The sequence below is a fragment of the Rhea americana genome, unplaced genomic scaffold, assembly GCF_003343005.1.
Source record: "Rhea americana isolate MKP2758 unplaced genomic scaffold, rheAme1 scaffold_61, whole genome shotgun sequence".
NCBI classification, from domain to species: domain Eukaryota; kingdom Metazoa; phylum Chordata; class Aves; order Rheiformes; family Rheidae; genus Rhea; species Rhea americana.
Genome location: NW_028186768.1, coordinates 2020709 through 2041242, shown reverse-complemented (window position 1 = coordinate 2041242; position 20534 = coordinate 2020709). Strand labels below are relative to the sequence as shown.

At 50.4% G+C, this 20534-nt stretch overlaps 1 protein-coding gene across 1 annotated transcript in view; it reads right to left on the bottom strand.

Moving 5' to 3' along the window:
• Nucleotides 1-20534, bottom strand: part of ASTN2 (astrotactin 2) — a 350711-nt gene that overhangs the window by 107716 nt on the left and 222461 nt on the right. The window contains exon 17 of the mRNA XM_085320071.1: nt 10326-10591. Coding sequence (XP_085176197.1) covers nt 10326-10591 — 266 coding nt within the window. The remainder of the gene's footprint in view (nt 1-10325; nt 10592-20534) is intronic.

Here is a 20534-nt window from a genome sequence, read left to right as displayed (position 1 = left end):
AGGCAGCCCACTGAGACATTCTGTCCCTTTCTATTTGCAGGCTGGAGAAGATGCCTGTACACCATCACCCGCTCCTTACACAGAGGCAGGTGCCACCGGAAGGACGGAGCAGACTGCCCAGTGAGATGCAGCTCTGCCCTGCTTACAAGGCAAATCCAGTTGTAAAGCCGTGTCTCCCTATACAGTACCTGACACAACAGGGCCACTGGCAGGAGCTCCTAGGTGCTGCCATGCTCCAAGCAGCCTACAGATAAGAAGATCACTGACTGCTCATCTAGGGAAACGAGAATATGGGRTGGAGCTGAGGCAGGGATTTGACAGCGTGAATAGGATGCTATCATGACAACAGGGTTCCTGGAAGAAATGCTTTCCGTTCCTGCACAGCGAGGCTCAGTGCTGTTCAGCAGGAGATAAATGCTCCTCCTTAGCAGTCAAGACATCTCTGAGAGGAAGGGAGGGGAGGAGGAAAAAAAAAGAAAAAAAAAAGAAGGGAAAAATAAAGGATTTCCCAGGCCAGAGACTCTTTCCAGGATCACGCAGTTCGCGTCTGAAAGTCTGCTCCAGGTTCACAGTAAAGGAGGATGAAATTTCCCTACTGTTGTTGGCAGGTGATCTCATCTGTTGCTCACACCCTCCCTCCCTCTGGCTGCCTCTCCTCGGGGAGCAGTATCACCAGCACTTCATCCTGTGAAGGCGCTTCAGCAGTTTGCCGGAAAGGTCAGGGTGCTGGAAAGGACCCAGGATGGGCAGCATCCTGGTTTCTCTTATTTATGGAAACCAAGGGAGCAGCAGAGGACATCGTAAAACTTGGCAGCAGGGGAAATAAAAAGCCTTCATACTGTAGTGAGATTCCTGTCCTGGTGAGCTGGCTCTGCTTTCACACCTAGGCTACAAAGCRCCCCATTATAACATAATAGGGATGATTACAATGTGTCTATTCTTTTCCTTGTTAATGCAAGTCGGATGTGGGCTAGAGCTGTATCAGGATGCACAAGCGGCTGGATTTTGCACAGTGAACGGAGGAGTAGGATGGCCAATTAACAGATATTAAAGCAAAGCAAAACAAAAAAACAAACAGAAAACCCAAACCAAAACATAAAACCCACCTCGACAATACAAACATTGTCCCCACTTGCTCTGGCTCCCTTTCAATTTTGGCTGTAGAAAAAGAAATTACTGGCACCAGCCTTCTGTGCCTTCAGAGGCTCCTTTGGGGAAATTATCCACACACAGGGAGGTTCACTGTTCTTGCAGCCGTCCGCCTGACCTCCCGCTGCTGTGCAGTCTGGTGGTATGAGAGCCCGCCACTGTTCGGAGCGAGGGGAAAGTGGGCCCACAGCCACAGGAATGCCTGTCACCCTACCGCTGCAAGGCCTTGCCCTCCTCCTGCCCCGCACAAGCGCTGAACATCACGAGAAACAGTCCTCAGATACAGGACTAAAGGGAAGGGCCCCAAATATCTTCCTCTTTGAAGGGGAATCGAGGGGCAAGGCCAAATTCTCCTCGGAGACCAAAGTCCAAATTTGGCTTCCTGAGATTTGATTCCTCTCCTTCCTCCTCCACCTCTGTCCCTCTTTCACATTTGCATGTTTCTCTTGATCCTGCTCAAACCCATAACCTCAGTGCATGTCTCCAATTTCTGCTTACTGATTTGCTTCAGCTATGGGCTCAGCTGGGCTGCCAGCATAGACAACAATCAGTCAATGGCATTTGGGGCTCCTTTCTTAGGCATGCTCYGGATTTTAAAGCCAACTGCAGAGTTGGGATATTATACGACAAAGCAAGTTCCTGCTGGAAAAGCACAGGGTTTCATTAGGACAGCCTCGGGCTCCCAGAATGCTGGATTTCTCAGCTATGCTCTTCTCAATCTGCTCTGCCCTTTGAGAGGCACAACACAAAAGGCTTTCAGAGGCTTGGACGCAAAAGGAGGGTTCACAGTATCAGTGATACAGAGAGAGCTCTTCAGCCAGGTGCTACAGAGCCAGAACAGCAAGGCCAGTCAGCACAACAGGGTGGACTCCCCATTCCCCTTGTGAACTGCAGCAAAGGAGGTATGATGGACGTGTCTCACAGGGGCTTGGGCCTTGAGATCATCCCTGGGTAATTCAGTATTGCATACCCAACTACTCCAAGCACCCAGCCAAGATACAGCCTCATTGAACATCATATCTTACAAATAGGGAGTACAAGACAACCTTGACCATGAGAACTAACCAGAAAACACCAGCAAAAGAYATCAAAACCAGCTACGCTTCGCATTTCTGCTGAAATACAACCATTAGGGCAAGGTGGAATTAGAAGGAAAAGTGACACCAATTTCTGCAGCTCTCTCTGAAACTGCTACCACCCCATTACTAGGCTGTGCAAGCAGAAAATCCCCTTCCAGAGGGAGGAGGAATGCATGCTCCTCTTTTCACCAATATGTCCTTGGAGCAGGCTTAGAGAGGGCTGATAGCACTGCCAACCTGCTGATCACCCATGTGCCCCAGMGAGGAGCCAGCCATGCAGGCAGTTTGGTGGGAGAGCTTCACAGTGACAGAGGCAGTACATTTTGGCTTGAGAAGCATTACTGAATGTCATGGGACAGCATGAGATAGTAGTTTAAAGGATGAAGGGCTGGGTAGGTTAAAAACGAGCTTTCTCCCTCTCCTCCCCAGCTTGTCTTTCTTCCTAGCCGCTGCCTCCATGTCACCTACAGGACACGACCCTTTACACAAAAGCCAGCGACTCAGTGGAGGCAAACTCCCAGCTCTTCTCCTTCATGACAGCTCTCAGCTGCCTCCCGGGCTGGGCTCCTGCAGTCGCTGCAAGCACTGTGCCCTGCCTCCCGCCTGCAGCGGCATTCCCGTTGGCRATGAGCATGGGTTTGGGCCCACTTGCTGCCTGTGGCTACTTCTGCTCTTGCACCAAGTCCTCCATGGCCAAGGCTTGCTGCCTGGCTCCAGCTGGGATGTCACTGGATGCTTGTGCATGCATGTGGCCTAATTACAGGCATCCCAGTTRGATTTTTCCATTTGGCTCTTGGAAATCTATTTGGCCAAACCCAAGAAAGCCAGACGATCAATACACGCACAAAACTCCTTCTGCTTAACCCATCTGCCCCGTGCAGTAACTGGGAGGGAGTGATGGTGGATGCATGGCTGCACGCAGCCATGGTGGGGYGGTTTCCTCAACAGGCCTGGCTGCTGGCACCTCTGCATGGACAACTGATGGACCCTCTTCCCTGACCATGTTTCAAGCGCAGCTGAGCTTGCATGGAAGAGCACGTGACTACTCTTGCTCCTCAGGATACAGGCAAACCACTGCTGCCTGCAGTGCGACAGCACAGCAACCCCACCAACCAGAAGGGCATATCCTGGCCAGGGAGAGGAGACACGAGCTGTTCTGTCAGCTCAGGGGCACCCTGTGAAATGGTTAACACTGACCATGCTTTGCTCTGCGAGGGAAGGCTCCTCGGGACAGGTGGGATGCACGTGGGCAAGGCAAGCCCGCAGAGTGCTGAGCAGAGCAAGACAGGGAAGAGCGATGGAGGATTTTTTCCTGACCTCAAGGGTGGTCTTTTCAGAGGTCCTGGTGCCTGACAGAGTWGAGCTTCTGCTGGCCTCTGGCACGTGCCTATTGCTGGCACGTGCCTACCGCTAGTCCATGTGCCAGCACTGGAGTAGCTCCTGCATTGCAACAGTCTCCCAGGCAGTACAGTGAGGGTTGCAGCACCATACTGGGCTCCTGGCTCTGCCGAGGGGACCCGGTACCACGCCAGGGTCCCAGTGGTGGCATGGTGATGTGCACCCCTCCCCGCTAGCCCAAGGCTTCCTCCATGCTGTGGGCTCAGTCTGTGGGTTGTGCGCGCTGCGAGGAAGCCTTAGCTGCAGACGAAYGCTGAAATTACTGCATTTTCAAATTAAATAAAGTCCTAAGGGTCTTCTAAAAATCCAAGCTCAATGTCCATTTGTCTCCTTAAATGCAAACAACAGGGCTTTGAATCCATTGCTCCCACTAGGAACAAGATTAATCTACGCTGCCCCCCCTCGCCGCAGCACTCTAAGCGCTTCTGCAGCTGGCTGAGCTGTTCYGTGCTAGCTGTGGTGGGGGTGTTTGTTTGTTTTGGGGGGAAAGGGAGGAGGGAGAACAGAGTGCAAACGAAACGCACATCTCTGACAGATAAACCTGACCCCTTCCTCCCCACCACCAGACACCTCTGACCTTGTCGCACTGGCCGTGTGAGCTGGCATCTCCACAGAAGATGGATGGTGCAGGTAAAACACAGGCCTGGGTGCACCAGATCTTCCAGGTCTCGGTGTCGTTTAATGAGCTGGTGTTTGGAGTGGGAGGGGATGAGGGGGAAAGCAGGGCGTCTCCACTCTTCCTGGTGCCTCTCAGGGTTAGCCGCCTGGCTCAGCTTCCAGCAGCCTATTCCAGGGGACTTGGAGGTTTTCAGAATATGCAAACCTGCGCGCACGCTCTCCCCCTCTTTCTCTCTTTCTCAGCCTGTGCCTCTCAGTGATTATCATGAGCTGGGCTGTTAGTCAATCACACAGCTGCAGAGAACTGAGGAGTCAAAGAAGCAAAAAGGTGAGAATGATGACATTGCAGGCTTTGCCTCCTTCCCCTCTCCCCTGACTACGTACTGAACTGAAAGCTGCATAGGGAATTTGCTGCCACGAGAAAGAGAGAAAGAAAAATATATAGCTCTCCCTGCCTCTCCCTTCCCAATTCACTGCTGGACATGGGTATCTTTAGGTCAGGTCTTGAGAGCTATGCTGGGCAATAAGTACCTTCCTCATCCCAAGAGGTGGGGACAGGCAGGAATATGCTGACAGAAAGAAATGGGCCCAGCACAGAAAACCTCAGATCAGTGAGGATGAGCACCGCATCGTAGCATTCTTGCTGGGGGAGCAYGCAGCTCTTCTCTCCCTTGGTTTATCTCTAAGGAATGTCCTGAAGCCACACAGGGTCACAACATATCTGTTCCTTCCTATCACATGCACTTGACAGCGTTATTCCCTCCAAGAGCCAGGGGAAGCTTTTCTAGCAGGAAGCCATATAACACCTAAGTGTTCTTGTGCTGTCTCACCAGTCTTTGGTGTTGGTTTCTTCYGCAATCTACAGTGAAGAATTTCTTGCATCTTCCTCTGGATAGGGCAGTGGAGGTACCACTGCTTTAACCATACTCTGGTGTCTGCACTGCTCTAGAGCACAAATTAAGCAGAATAGAGATGCTGGCAGAGATTGCACACCAGCCTACACATGATGTACGTTCCAGAGACTTCAAGTGAAATCACCTCCAAGGTCTCAGCTTCTCAGTCATTTTACAGCTCTTGAGCTCATGATGAAAGCGGTTACAGACTGATGAGAGACCATGGAGCTATAAACATACTCTGACTAGCTTAATCTGAACAGCTGACCGAGACCAATGGAGACAGGACTGGCAGTCCTCCTGTTCCAGTAAGCAGTCCTTTTTCCTGTAAAACCTTCCATCCACAACCACAGCAAAGTCATAATAGCTAMGAAAAAGCCATTCAACATGTACTAGGACTTCTGAACACATTTCCTTGACTCATATCTCTTCTTGTCTCCCTCCCCCATAACCTCAAATTATTAGAATGAGGACACCTGAGATTATTGGGGAAAATACTTGTGAAAGGAGAAGTTTGAAATGCAGCACACACCAGTACTGGCAGAAGCAACTTTGGAAGTCTCGTGCCTAACCTCTACCATGGTAAGTGCCAGATTCTCCAGGCAGGATGCAGATACTAGTGACCATGTAAGTTCTCTAACCAATACTATTTAATCACAGTGGGAAACAGAAATACTTCTTATCAGGAGCTCAATCTGTACAGTTTTTCCACTGGGCGCAGTGGGAGGAGTGTGGGAAGACCATGTCCCACACTCACTCACTGCCTGCAGTGCCAGAAGTGTGATGTCAGGTATTCCCTAGGCTGGCTCATGCACATTKATGCTGCAAGGGGTTGAAGAGAGAGTCTGAACAACAGTGCAGCTGTAAGCAAAAAAATCCTACAGATTATGGACAATGGAGAGTCTCYTTAAGCATGAATGGCTTTGGACACACATTCCTTGGGCAGCCAAAGGCAAAACCTGTCTCCTGGACCCTTCTGAATATCAAGTCCTTGCTCCAAAACAAGGAAAAAATAGCAGTTCCCAATGATATGGAAATAAAGTTTTCCAACTTATTTCACATGGGCAAAGCAATAAATTTTCACCTAATCTCCTCCTTGGAAATACCTAATTTTAGCTGAAATTTAGCATGCATGCATACAAAAATCACAAAGCAGCCCAAGGCAGACACTCCGCATGGAAACTTAAACCCCAGCACTTAAAGTCTGGCAAGGTTATCAGAAACTGAGAACAAGGTCTTGTACAGTGAAGTAGTGGTAAATAAAAGAAGTATGTAAACTTACTTTATTGATATTAATAAAAACTGCACATACTGAAGTGGGCAAAAATTGTGTAACTGCATCTTGCCTCATCCCTACCATTAGGCTTGTAACAGAAAACTCTGAGCAAACCTTATAGATGTTAGTATCCATGTTGTTAATGAGCTTGCTTTCTCTCTCTATTTGTGTGTGTGTGTGTGTGTGTGTGTGTGTGTGTACACAATTACAGTGTGTGTGTGTCTGTGTCTTCATAGAGAGAGAGAGAAAGAGAAAGATCTACACTATGATTTTCTTTTAATACTACCAGGGAATTGGGGTTTTCTTGCCGTTCCCATAAGGTCAGCATTTGCTGAATCAATCGAGTATTATCCACACAAATGGGGAAAAGCAGGCAGGGGAGTGCTCAGCTGCGGATGCTGTGCTTGGAGGTAAGGGACTTGGCCAGTATCTGCGCAGTTCACACTGCCAGACTGCTGCAGTGACGTTCGCGCTCCCTGGACAAAGTGCTCTTCCTAGGCTCAAAACGGCAGAGTCTGAGCACTTGAGCGCTCATGTCATGCTTATGCCACAGGCCAGTGCCACTCTGTTACTGGCTGGGACCATCTCCAGATCTCCTACTTGATGCCGAAAGAGGATGTTTCATCACCTCATCCTTACGTCAGATGCTTCTCGCAGCAAATACCCTTGGAGAGTCTATCCCAAGGGCAGGCAATGCACAGGCCAAGAAAGTGGTTTAAACTGATTTCTTTACTTCACATTTGCAATGGAATTGGAGCACATCTGTGGTGTCTCAACTACATGGTGGTTCTCACCATGGAGGTGACTATTTCTTATGGAACACTAACTCCTTTTTGCTTATCTCTCTCACTCACTAGCTTTGGTCACGTGGAAAGACCTCATATAACAAACTGGCATTCCTTATCATTGGAGCTGAATGAATTAACCTCGTGACGCTCTCTGCACATTTTCACACAGGCAATGCTAGCCCTATACAAAGCTATCACCACCAAGGCATGGTCCCAAGTAACGCTGGCCTCTTTCAGAAGGGCTTGTGCAGTTTTCCTCACTGCAAACCCCAAGCCTGCAGGCACAGCTATGCRGGAGACACTTGGGTGCTCCACCCCGTGCAAATACCAAAACCAGAGTCATYGCTTTCCACAGCAATGGTTATGAACATCTCATGGCAGCTAGGAGCTATAAATTACAACCGACAAACTGAAGGCACAAGGACTTCTCCCTACCTGTGGGGCTCAAGGGGAGCAGGGGGAGGAGAGGGAGAGAAATAAACAACCTGTAAGAAAGATTGATGAAGAAGAGACCGGGAAGCRGGCTGTGGAGGAAGAGAAGGGATGGAGGGAGCAGGACAGCAGATAAGATGAAGGTTTAAGAAAAGAGAATGAGGAAAACAGGGAGAGATAAACACCAAAGTTGCTTTGAGATAGYTGATTAACCCCGAGGAAATGGGGACAGCATAGAAAGAGAGCAGCAGAGAGAGGAGACACGGAAAACAAAGTATTCCTTGTGTCCTATCATGGCCAGGATAAGTCCCCTTGAATGGGCTGCAGGGAACAGGAGTGCGAGAGGGCTGGCTATCGAGAGAAGCCCGCAGTCCAAACGAGACCCAATTCAGCTGAATGCCCATAGATCAGAGAGGACAGTATTCATCGACCTGCCTCTCACACCCAGGCTGCCACTCTGGGCAGTGCAAGGTGAACCCGTCTCAGCACCCTATTCGTTCCCAGCTCTGAGTGTCCTAGATTACGCCACACCTTAGCTGTCCTGAAGCTGCAAGGCTGATCAAGAGAGCCAAGGAGAAAGGGAAGCAAATGCACACGCAGCACGCACCCTTGCAAAGACAGCCTCCTTCTGGGTGCACCTCCATCTCTGGGTGAGCAGGTGCACGGAGGACGAGGGATTCATTTCAACAGTCTCCTAGAAGACGGCTGGGGGTTTTCTTGTTTGGTTGCTTCACTAGGGTTCTGTTTGCTTGTTTGTTGTTTTTCCCAGTGCCTCAGCAGAAAGCACAATGCAGGCTGCGTTCCAGCTGCAGCTGATGGGACAAGCCCTCCACTGGGAGGGAGGGAGGCTGCTGGTGGTGAAATACAAGCTCTCCTGCTCCCCAGGACAGAGAGGTGCTCCAAACAAGCCTGCCAGGGCATGTAGGGGCCTGCTGAGGTGACAGGACGGGATCTTCCAGGCTGGAGTCAAAGAGGCAGGGTGGCATTTGCCACTTGGGCCCAGGGCCAGGATACAGGAGCTGGTATGAGCAGTGTCTACAAAGATCCCCCAGATCGTGCTGGGCTCTGCTCATTTTCACTGTTAACTCCTTCTCTGCTGGCTAACCTGTCTCCCCAAAAAGGAACTGTCATCTTGCAGACCGCTGCTGGGGAGCAGCCTCCTGTTTGCCCGAAGGAGGCCAGCTGTTCCACTGCTGTCCCTGCATCAGTAATGCCTGAACATAAAGGCAGGTAAATATCTAATTAACAATTGCCCACTAGAAAGAGAGGGCATGGGTGAGGAAAGGATGTAGATGGTGAATGCCATCTGGCTCTGAAAAAAAATCCCTGTTCTCTATGCACTCACTACAGATGACAGGGAGAAAAGAGATGATCCTCTCCTTGCCAGGGGTGGTGGAACAGTGATGGTGCCAGCCTAGGTCTTGAAGGGTCTGTAAGGCCATAAGATAAGGTAGAGCCAGAGTCTGCTGGTCAGAATCAGAGGAGAAGCAGGGTATGAAGAAGAACATCCATAGACAAGGAGCAGTGGGGCCAGACCAAGGCAGGCTAGAGAGACCTTCACAACGGAAGATGGGATGAGGGAAAGCACAGGATAGTGAGGAAGGTGAAAAGCACAAAAACAGGATGAGAAACGGTGGGGAGAAGGAAAGCTTGGGGAAAACAGCTGGAGGGAGAGGGGAACAGAGGGATGCAAGTCAGGCATGGTTGCATGGAAAAACAAAGAGGGGAATGGCTGGAAKAGGAGTGAGATCAAGGACTAGACAAGCAAAGACAAATCTGGTGAGGGATCAGGATGCAGAGAGAAGCACAGAGGCTCTTTTGCCTGTGGATCTGGAAGAGGGTGAAGGATCGTGCTCTGTGGTCACACCTCCATTTGCTAGGATTGTTTCCAGACCTGCAGCCTTCTCCATCCCACCCACAGCTGCTGCGTGCTGGCTCAATCCAAGCCACTTAATCAAGTGCAGGCTCAGTGCTAATAAGTGACTTTAAACAGGTCTGTCATTTTTGGATTTGAAAGTAGGGTGGGGGGCTGAAGGGAACAGAGAAAGTGGGAAATAAATCTACATATGATTAACACTGAAGTTCTTGCAGGATTTGCAGGAGGGAGAGGAGGCCAGGCCCTGGGGAAGGGTGCCCTCCAGCTTTGCTGGTCCCTCCTGGAGTAACAGTGACCTCCTGTGGCTGTGGACTTGTCCCAAGGGGCTGGTTTGTCCCTCCATTAGCACTGGCACTTTGCAAAACCACACAGGGACCCTGAAGGGCTTCGGCCACGCCTCACATGGCCAAAGGCTGAGATTTCAGACCCAGAAATGAAACAGTGGCCTGGAGCCTTGGCTCCCAGGGCCATCCAACAGGAAGAACCCTGAGCACTGGTTATCTGCTGCAGGTGGACACAAAAAGCCACTGCGACACAGACTGCTAACAGCATTACCCTCACTCTGCTAACTACAGGAAAATAYAGGTCTGCAAGACCATGCAGAACAAAGGGAGCTGTGGTAGTACACAGGAAGACTTGACAGCTCCATCACTGTCCCTGACACCATTCAGAAGTGTTCCCCACCAAACACACACGAAAAGACTGCCCTATTCCAGGAAACTCAGTGTTTACACAGAAGACAGAGGAAGGCAGACTTAAAAGGTGACTAAGGCAGGAACACAGTGATAGAACTGGCTCCAGCACCAGCTCACTCACCTCCCTGGTATCATTGTCCTGGATCAGAGCGTACAGAGGCACCACCCGGTTGATCTCTAGCAGAACTGGTGTAGGGCTAAGCTGCTCCTTGCCTGGACGCCGGCACAAGTGGCAGGTTGATGGGCAGCGCCCTTTCTCCTCGCAGTGGATCTCCACACCTGAGATGAGGTGGTCATCAGATAGCATCTGTGCTGTCAGCAGGCCCGAAAGGTAGGTTATGAATGGCATGGATTTCAATTCCTTCTTGTTCCCAAGCTCAGTTGTTTCTGGTTTGGTGACAGGGAGAGGAAAGAAAACAAACAGCATAAAATAAACCGCAGCACAGTGCACTTCCCAAACCAAAACTTCACTGCAGCCAGGATAAATGCAGCTGCTGACGGTGCAGGCCAGGTGGGAGCAGGAAATCAGAGAAGGTCAAAGAGAGAGGGAAAAAACAGGACTTGCAGGTTGCTGCTCTAGAGTGGGTAGAAAGTGTGCCAACCAAACACTCCTACAGTGACAGAGTTGGCCATGTTTGCCTTCTTCCTTTTTGTAATTTGCACATTCACTTCTTTTGCATTTTGATATGAAATAAAGCCACCCAAGTGCATCTTCTCTAGCAAAGAAAACCCTCTCCAATGGGACCAAATCAAAAAGCTGATTGCCCTCCTCCCCTCAACTCCAGCCCTTTCCAGCCCCTGCGGTCCTTGGCTCTCGCTTTTGGATGACACAGTATTAGACAGGACACTGAGACTGAACAGAAGGAGGCTGCAAATAGGTTACATTGTACAATGAAGCTTCTTAGCAGAGAAGATAAGTGGGTACCAGAATGATCTCACTGCACAGGCAATAGAGTGGCATTTCCTGAGCCAAGCTGTCAAGACCCTGCACCCTCTCACCAACCACATGGTGCCACAATGTCGAGATAGAATGTTTGATATATCCACAGCCTAGCGGGGAAGGGAGCAAGGTAAGCTAAATATGAGACAGTAGCACAAAGGTGCTTTCAAAGGTAACTCCACGGAACAGCAGTATTCCAGTACAGGAGACAATTCTGCTCCTTCAGGGGGACGATTACACCCRGAGCAATGGCTGGGAGGCTCAGTAGGTACTGTGGTGCGTTCTTAGATACACTCACAGAAGGAGCTGTGGAGAAGCACTGCTGTTATTAATGGTAATTAACGTTCAGCTTTTAGTAAATATTCAGGCCTTTGAAACATGCTGTGAAACTTCCTGGTAGATCTCAAGAAGACAAATCCACAGAGCCTTACTTTGCTCTTCTTTGGCCCAAACACTTGCTAAGGTCAAGGAAAAACATTATGCTCTGTGATACACTGAGGAGCCAGGTATCCCATCTTTATACTGTACTCTCCTATTTAAACCCTGTACGTGAAGACACTCCCCTTGGGTTGATCCAAGAAGAAAGTCCCAACTTTCACAGCCTAGTGATGGGCTTACAGAAGAGACATCCTTCTCTGTCCTGAGCCTGAGTAAGGCTCACAGCACTATGCGATGGATGGACAGACGGCTGTTGCTTTCAGCAACTTCCCAGTCCAAAGAAGGAGCTGTACAAGAACGAAGATTGACACAACGGTCTCAGCTTGCAGTGACATGCAGTTGAAGTGGCAAGGAGTACGTYAATTAGAAATACAAATAAACACACTATTCATTCATTATTCTCTAAGCCCTTCAGGCTAGGGACAGCCCTCCCCTCTCCCTCTGGCTGTCARAGAAAACTTATGTGCACAGGATCAAAGCTGTCACAGGAGGAATGAACAAATTCCAACGCACCTACCTTTCAGTGGGATTAAAGAGGGACAATTGCTAAGGCAAATTAAAATAAGCCTCTGAAGAAGGTGCCTCAGCATCTGAGGAGACAGTGGTATACACAGACACGGAAAAAGAGAGCTAGAACTAGTTCGGAGGGATTACAAATCTGGGAGAGTGGCTCCAGATAATGTCAAGCCTGATAAGATGAAGCCATGAAGCTGCATGAAATTGCATGGTTCAGAGAAATAGAAACTACAAGGTAATTCCACAGGCCTCTCCTCACTTCTAGATAAAACTTTCTTTTTTCAATATAGCTATGAAACTACATTTAGAAGAAGATTGTGATGATGATGATCCTTCTGGGCTGCAAAGCTTMTTTATGATACTTGAAGCTGTGATTTCAGAAAAAATCCACCAGAAAGGAAGTTTTGGAGCCATATTTTAAGGGAGAACATAAGGATCAAACTAAGAGAAAGGGTATCACTTGCTCTCYTGATTTACAACAGTATATTAAAGCCTCTTTCCCTCAATATTGGCCTGATAGCTAAGGATTATAAACCATTGGCATCTAATGGCTGGATGTGTCCTTTACTCAGGCTTGATAAGAGTCAATAAGAAGTCAGAGCTGACCAGCTTGCTTGAAAATCTGACACAATTTCAAGTCTTTCTGAAAATCATTGTCCAAATCACACAGAGACTTCTGCCAACACATTTAGCAGTGCTGGGTAGTCCCTGCATGTGCCAAGAGTTGGTCAGCCCATGAAAATGGCAATTTAGCACTCAACAAGGGGTGTCCTGGTTAAACTATACAGAAACAATAGCTTGTGTGTCAAGAAGTATTACTGAACTTCTGTGTTGTCCTTATTTACTCAAAGTATACTCACTTTGCAAGGTAAGTACAGTGACAAAGTGATTTCCTAATCAATTGCCTAAAATTTGCAAATGTGTCTTTTTAAAGCTAGCTCTGTGGGTGGTAACAACACACATTTGGGAATAACAGACATTTCCGAGCAKGTGATCTCATCATTGCTTCCCATACACATTGCCCTCCACACCTTGCACCTGCTGGAAGAATAAAGACAGCCTAGGATGGATGGGCAGCATGGTCAAGCTACTGGGGCACTCTCCAGGATGCCTTGCTTGAGGCTCTTCTCAAAGTTCTCTGTTCTGTGCTTTTCTGCCTTTGCTATCTGTCCCTTCTGTCTTGAAGCACAGGGCAGCTTCTCACGATGCATTTTCACATGGTGCTTGTGCTCTTTGGTGCTATTAGAGTACAAACAAGCAGTAACCTCTCTTGGTCTTCCTCAGTTACAATCTGTGTTTACATAGAGCGAGCTGAGGCAAGTAAGSAGTAAATTAAACCTCTGAGCAAGAATTTCCTTGTGCAAGAAAGAGCTAACTCAAAGGGTGCTTGGCTTAYGAGTTCAGCAGTCTCCCTGCATTGCCCTGTGCTGAGTGACAAGACTGCTTGATTGATGCAGCTGTGAGAGCTTCAATTCAACTCTTTACATTAGTTAGCCCATCCTGGAATACAGATGAAGCTCCATGCAGACATGTCACCTTGGGGAAGGAGAGGATATGTCTTCCCTGCAAATGGTAGGCAAGAGCTGGCTAGACAACAACAGWCCTCTAGCTTCTACCCACTTAGAAACACATCTCCTTTTAGCAAGAGGAGAAAATGAACACAAGCTCCTAGAACACATCCTGCACGACCAGTCGCCTTGTTTATCCATTGCTCCCAGGAAAGGGCACTGCAGCCGGGGTGGGGTCATAGAGGTGGTAGTTTAAAAGCTCTACAAAGGGACCAGCGTGAAGAAAAGGGCTCCTCCTTCCTCCTGAAGGTAATACAAAGGAGGCAAAGCCTTTTCAAGAGCAGCAGTCAACAAATGTCCTGGAAGCAGATTAGAGTTCTGCAAATAATATAAGGTAGGAAAACAGAGGCTCATCAGGGAAGCTGTAYGAGTAGCCCAGCTCCCCTTGCATGGCCGGCACACTCCCTCAGAAATGGAAGATTAACCGCGGAGCCAGGTGACTTGTGACACACTTGTCAGCACAGTAGATTTCATAGGTAAGGCAGAAACGTGTGTCTGCATTTAATCCTCTTTATTACAGCTGAAGCCCCAGTCACTTTGGGGAACAGAAATGCTTTGTAGACCGCGTTCCTGGGGACGTATGGGATTACTGTAGTTCAGGTTAACGGTTCAATGTGCTGGCAACTGTTTCATGGTGTTCCCCTGTATCGAAAAGGCTCTAGGTTCAACTCCAGATGATGAAAATGGAACAGAACACAGCTCAGTAGCAGGAGACAGGCTTCACCGCCAAGCTGCCAGCCTAGAAGACTAGACTAGAAATCATCAGTGCTGGACAGCAATTCCTGATAGCTTTTGTTGAATGAGCTTTGGGAGCCTATGTACAGCCCTAAGGGAATAATCATCCCACTTCTGCCAGTAAAATCCATTCTGAGAGTGTTGGCTGCACAACCTGCTTTGTGATCCAGCTCCTCCAGAGTCAGAGAGAGGCAGTGAGGAGGAACTACTAGTCCTCATCTACTTGCTCTGGGAGTAGAAAGCATCAGCTTCAGGTGTCTTCAGCAGCACTGCATTTATCCCTAGAAAGCCAGTGGTTTCCTTGATGGAGAGTCTGCTTCCTTCTCTCACTCCACACACTTCACCTGTCACTTTCAGGGTCTCACAGAAGAGTAATTCAAATTAGGGAGAAATATTCCCCCAAAATACATTAGCTGTATTCCTAGACCTGCTGTTGCCACTTTAGCCAAAGAAGAACTAAGAAAGAACGAGGTCCCTAGATCTCCCTCTCTACTATTCATCTACTGCCTGAGATGAAATTTCAGTTATTTGTTCAGTTATTTGCATGCAAATAAGGGGCTCACAAACCAGCCCACTCTACTCAAGGCAAACCCAATAGCGGACTGGAGAAACATCGTGTATTCCTGGAGGCTTGGTCTGGCTTTTATTACCTAGTTGCTGTACAATATTTGTCAGTGCTGAGGTTCAGCTAACTGGCTTCTTGGACTAAAATATGCATGGCCCAACCCTATTCCTGATGAAGTCAAAGGACATTTCTGCCATCGGATTAGAGAGAATCAGAACCAGACCCTGAAACATAACACTGAAATGCCATCTCCAGTTGCCACTGAAGCCAACAGAAACACTCTTGTTGTCTTCCCTGCAGTCTGGGTCAAGTCCAGAGTAAGTAAACTCAGCTTTATTGTTCAGGTCCACATTGCATGAGCCTTCTACAGGACTGGATAACCTCCCAGAGCATGCAAATTGTACTTTCAAAGTCTCTACTATGTTCCCAGGGAAAGTCTTTGCAGGTGACCATTGCTAGGCTGCTCCAAAGGCCCCATTCTGGCAGCAAGACRGGCTTGGCAGCTGAGGCTGCAGCACAGTGTACCAAGAGTGAGGAAGGAGGGATTCCTTATCAGCCCTTGCATCTGAACATGCTTTCACTAATGCTGCTGGCGACTCAGTGAATCCTGGCAACATCTGCTTGGAAGCACAGCGCTGCGGATGTGGTTAGACGCATCACAGCAACTTGTGGGAGTTATTAGTTTGTTTGTTTGTCTGAAATATGTATTAAAAAAAMCCCAGCCTTCCACTAAGCACCAAGCCTTGTATAAGAAAGGGAGGATGTGCACTGCAGAATGTGCAGTGGTRTTGATCGCCTGTTCTGGTGTACAGCTCTGTCTCTGTGCTCCATCAGGAATTAAACAACCTCAAAGAGATGACTGCTTACACAAAGTTCAGGGGTCCRTGCTCAGGATATGGTAGTTTTAGAGATGCCAGAGAACACTTAAAGCATTACCAGCAGCACCTCCTAGTGCTTGGACAAGAGGGAACATGATAACACTGCTACTACAACAAAAGCATAATACCTAATTCTTTTGTATTTGAGAGCTGTTTTGTCTTGAGAGCTCCCAGGAGACACTGGTTTTGCTAGTGGTCCAGCATTTTATACAGTGCCTGTTTCAAAGATCCCAAGTCATTCCAAAACTGGGAATCATTCCACTTCCCACAAGAATGCAGCTACATCAGGGGTAGGATGTGGTAGCTCTTTAGCAGCAAAAAATCTTGGAACWAGGAGAGAAGGTTCTCCAGCTGAAGCCATAGAGGGAATTTAAGGAATAGACCCAGGTAGGAATTTCTCCAGGTTCAATGAGTTAACACCTCCGACACTGACAGACTGTTACTGATGCATAACTATTACTGATTCAYCGAGTTTTACATTTCACCACAAGGAAGAGGTAATTCTGGGACAGAGAATATAGCTACAACCACGAGCAGAGGACTGGGGATTTATGGCCAATATGTTATTCACTGGCACCGGCTGCCACCTTATTGCTTAGTGGAATAATACCCCATTTGTTGGCAAATCCACTGAAACGGAGTTAGAAAGAAAATCAATAGATGTGTTTGCCTGGGAATTGCTCTTGTAGTGAGATATTGTTAGTGTAGTAACCAATGGCGCTATGAAGTGCTCTGACAGCTTTAACTCTGTCTGCTGTTAGTTATGGGCAAACATTAGTCAGGGCTGCTAGGAAGACCCAAGCACAGCAACTACAGAGAGCCGGTCAGTCACCTCCRCCCATATGTGTCCACCTGTGCAAGAACCGCAGTGCTGGACCCCGCCACTGCCCAGGCAACACCGTAACAACACTGGCTCAGGGCATCTCTGCTGAACCAGCCAAGGGGCCAGCAACGCTTGTGTGGCTGAGGCAAGCTGAGCGAGCTCACCTATGAACGGCTACTGGCCTTTTCAGGAGCGCAGTGCTCCCTTGGTGCAACCTGAGTGGACGATGTGGGAGACCTGGGTCAAAGCACGACCAAAGCCTGCCCAGGATGGAAGCGATATGCAAGCACAGAGCCCAGAAGCGCTCATGCGAGCGCTTGCAAGCAAGGGTAGGTGCATGCCAACGGGGGGGGTACCTAAAATGACAGCCTCGGAGCTGCTCAAGGCCACGGCAGAGCGTCGGGGCTGTGAACACATCCGTTTGCAGGAGCAGTGMGCACGCACAGCGGAGGGACAGCACAACCTGCGCGCAGCCTGGGCCCTCATCAACACTGCCCGCAGCCGGACGAGCATCGGGGCTGCGTGCAGGCTGCGCCCGGCCCGCGCCAGCGCCGGGGCGGTGCGCGGCTCACGCCAGCGCCGGGGCCGCGTGCGGCACGCGTGCGGTGCCGGGCACGGCCGGGGCAGCAGGCGTGCGGCCTGCGGGGCGAGCGAGGCCGGGGCGGCGGGGCAGCTTTTGCGCCCCGGTCGGCGAGGGCCTGCTGCCCTCTCGTGGCACGCGGCGAGGATGGCTCCCAGCTCGAAACCCCTCCACCGCTCGCTCCGCCGCTTTCCACGAACGGCCCCGTCCGCTGCTGACCTCTCTGCTCCGATCCTTACGGAAACCCCACAAAACACCTTGGAAAGACGAGGCTCAGAAGCCCAGCGCGTAACTTTTCYCGAATACCAACAAATTCAACCTCCTACGTGCACTGGCTTCACGGTCCCTTTCCCCTCCAGACACTGCGTCCACCGTCCCGCCAGGGCCACCGCGGGCTGGCCTGTCCCTGGGGCCCACGCTCTGCCCGCTGCTCTCCACCGACCAGCGTCACTGGATTAAACGCAGACCAGCTTCTCAGAGCGTTGCTCTTCCAACCGCATCTTAGCTTCATTTTCCTGCTAGGCTCAAGAAAGGTTGCTGCGGCCAAAGCCTGTCTTCTGCCAGCTAGTGCAAGCCCCTAGGTCACCCTACGCTAAGCACAAAGCGTGGCCACGGCGAGAGCAGCGAGCTGCTCGCACACCGGTGGCCTCCGCGGCGAGTCCCCRGCCCCAGGCTGTCCCGGGGCCGGCTGCGAGGGACCGGGCAGAGCCCCCAGCCCTGGGGCGGCTGGACCTCGTCTGCGCCAACCTCGGCTTTGGGTGACAGGCCTCCGTCGAGCAGGGAAATGTCTTAAAACGGTTAAAACCGGCCTGGCGAGCCTGGGGCATTAAGGGAAGAGCTGGGCGGGCTCGGACCCGCAATACTTCAGCCCGGCCCTCAGCTGCCTCCGTGCCGCAGATGCTCTTGCGKTCTGGACCGGGTTACCAGAGCCCGCTGCAGACGTAATCGCAGCCTGCGTTTCTAACCGGGGACCCCAGGGCTGGGAGTGAACGAAAACAGCGTGGGAAGGTGGAAGGAGCCGGCAGCTGGGCAGCGAGGGGAGACGTGGCTGCTGTTACGAAGGGTTGCATGGAAAGCTGCGATGACCTGTTCTTTAAAAAGTCTTTAAAAGTTTATTAAGAGCCTCATAAAGGGCAGCCCCCACCCTATCTCTACAGCAGCATCGTGTGTTAGCCCTGGGGGAAGGCGAAAGCTGGATTACAAGGGTCCTGCGTAATGCTCTTAGGGGTAACCCCCTGCCTTGCCTTGCTTAGAGCACAGTCCCACCTACGACCAGGCTTTCACCACCACAAGACTCGGTGGAAAAGACCCGTTAGCTGGGCAAGGCCACGCTGCAGAGCCAAGTGAGGACGGACAGCTTGCAGCCTGGTCCAGAGGCTGCTGGAAACGGGCTTGAGCCGTGCGCGGGGAAGCGCTGGTGGTCCGGGGAGCCAAGCCAACAAGCTGGTGAGAAGTTAGTGTCCACACGACACTCCCTGGCGCAGTACGAAGTGTTCCTGGCAGATACCTCCTCCGCTTGATCCACCTCAGTGCTTTTGATCTCRATGCACCAGCGGAGTCTGGTGCACCAGGGCAGAGACAGCAGCATGGACTCCTTCACTTGAAGGACAGGGAAAAGCAAGTTTTCCTCCAATCGAAGATAAATAAGATATCGCGYGACTCCCACAAACCTTTGATTTCCTCTCTGCCCCACCGCAGCTGTACTGATCACTAGCCACCGATGGCAGAAACAGGGCTGCTCTGGGAAAGGAATTTAATATCAACCAGGATGYGCCCTGAGCAAGTCCTTGAATAAGTAACCACTGCTGCATATCTATTCGTTGCCTGTRTTTATGTGCATCACCCAATCAACTGATTACATTTACCATTCTGAATCTAAAAATAGTTGCTTCTGACCCAGGAGTCCATGGATTGCTTCAATGCAGTCTACAGAATAGACTAAAAATTACAAACTTTCCACACACGATGCAAAAACCAGCACACGCTCAGGATTCTGCTGGTGAAAGAAAGAAAGCAGCAGCTACAAGCGGGTAACAATATTACACAAAAATCAAAGTAGAAAGGATCAGACTCTGCATACCCATGGATTCAACACATATAAATATATATATATATATAAAAAATAAAACTAGAAAGAATAAAGAAAAAGTAATTACAATTCAAAGCTCCTCCAGGTCCCGCCTCGTCCACACGCCCTGCCCGGCTCTGTCCAYGGCGCTGGGGCAGAAGGTGCCGGTGCCGCTGGGGTCAGGAGGAAAGTCCCCCCAGCAGCGGCWGTGCCACCCCAGAGCCCACGCTGGTCCCCCCACACGCTGCCAGTGGCAAGKGCCAGCAGGGAGCTGTGTTTTAATGGGCGAGTTTCTGGCCACTTCTAAGTTCAGCCTCAGGTTTTCCATCTTTGTAGCCAAGGAAAGGGGCTCGGGCTGCCAGCTCCAGCACAGGGGGAAGCCCCCCACGGCTGCTCTTGCTTCCCACCTTCTTCTCAAGTCTGAGTCTTGGCCTCTTTGGGCCATTCGCGGGAGCTGAGTTTGCTGCCTCTGCCATGTCACCATTTTGCCATTTCTCTCAGTGCTCCAGACCTATGTTCTGGCCACGGGGGCACAACTAGCTACGCTTTGCCACAACACGGATCCTGCTGGCTGCGGCAGAGCTTCACGCAGCTGCTGCCCTCACCGAAGCATAGCTTCGGGGATGGGCGAAGGGCTGCAGGCAGGGCGGAAGGTGTGTGGAGGTCAGTGTGCAAGCCTCCGGGCTCACGCACGGCGCTGCACACAACCATGTGGTTGCTGGTGCGTGCACGAGTCTGGCTGCGCATGCACGTGCAGCGTGCATGCGTGCACACATCCCGGTGTGCACCTGCTGGCAATATGCATGCGTCTGGAAGTGCAAATGCAGTTACAGTGTGCACATGCCCGGGTGTGCATGCGTCTGGAGGTGCATGCAGCTGGTGCAGGCAGGCACATCTCTGCACATGGCTGGGTGTGCACCTGTTGGCAGTGTGAACACGCCCATTCATGTGTGCAGGTGCATGTGCGCAGAGGTGTGGTAGTGTGCATGCACAGGTATGCAAGCAGGTGCATGTGTGCAAATTTCTGGAGCAGCATATGTCTGGGTATGCATGCAAGTGCATCTGTGCACATGTCTGGGTGTTCACCCACTGGCAGTGTGCAGATGCCTGGGTGTGCAAGCAGGTGCACATGCGGTGTGGTGCGCACACCCAGGTGTGAAAGCATGTGCACGCGTGCACATGCGTGGCAGTGTGCGCACCTGGGTGTGCAAGCAGGTGC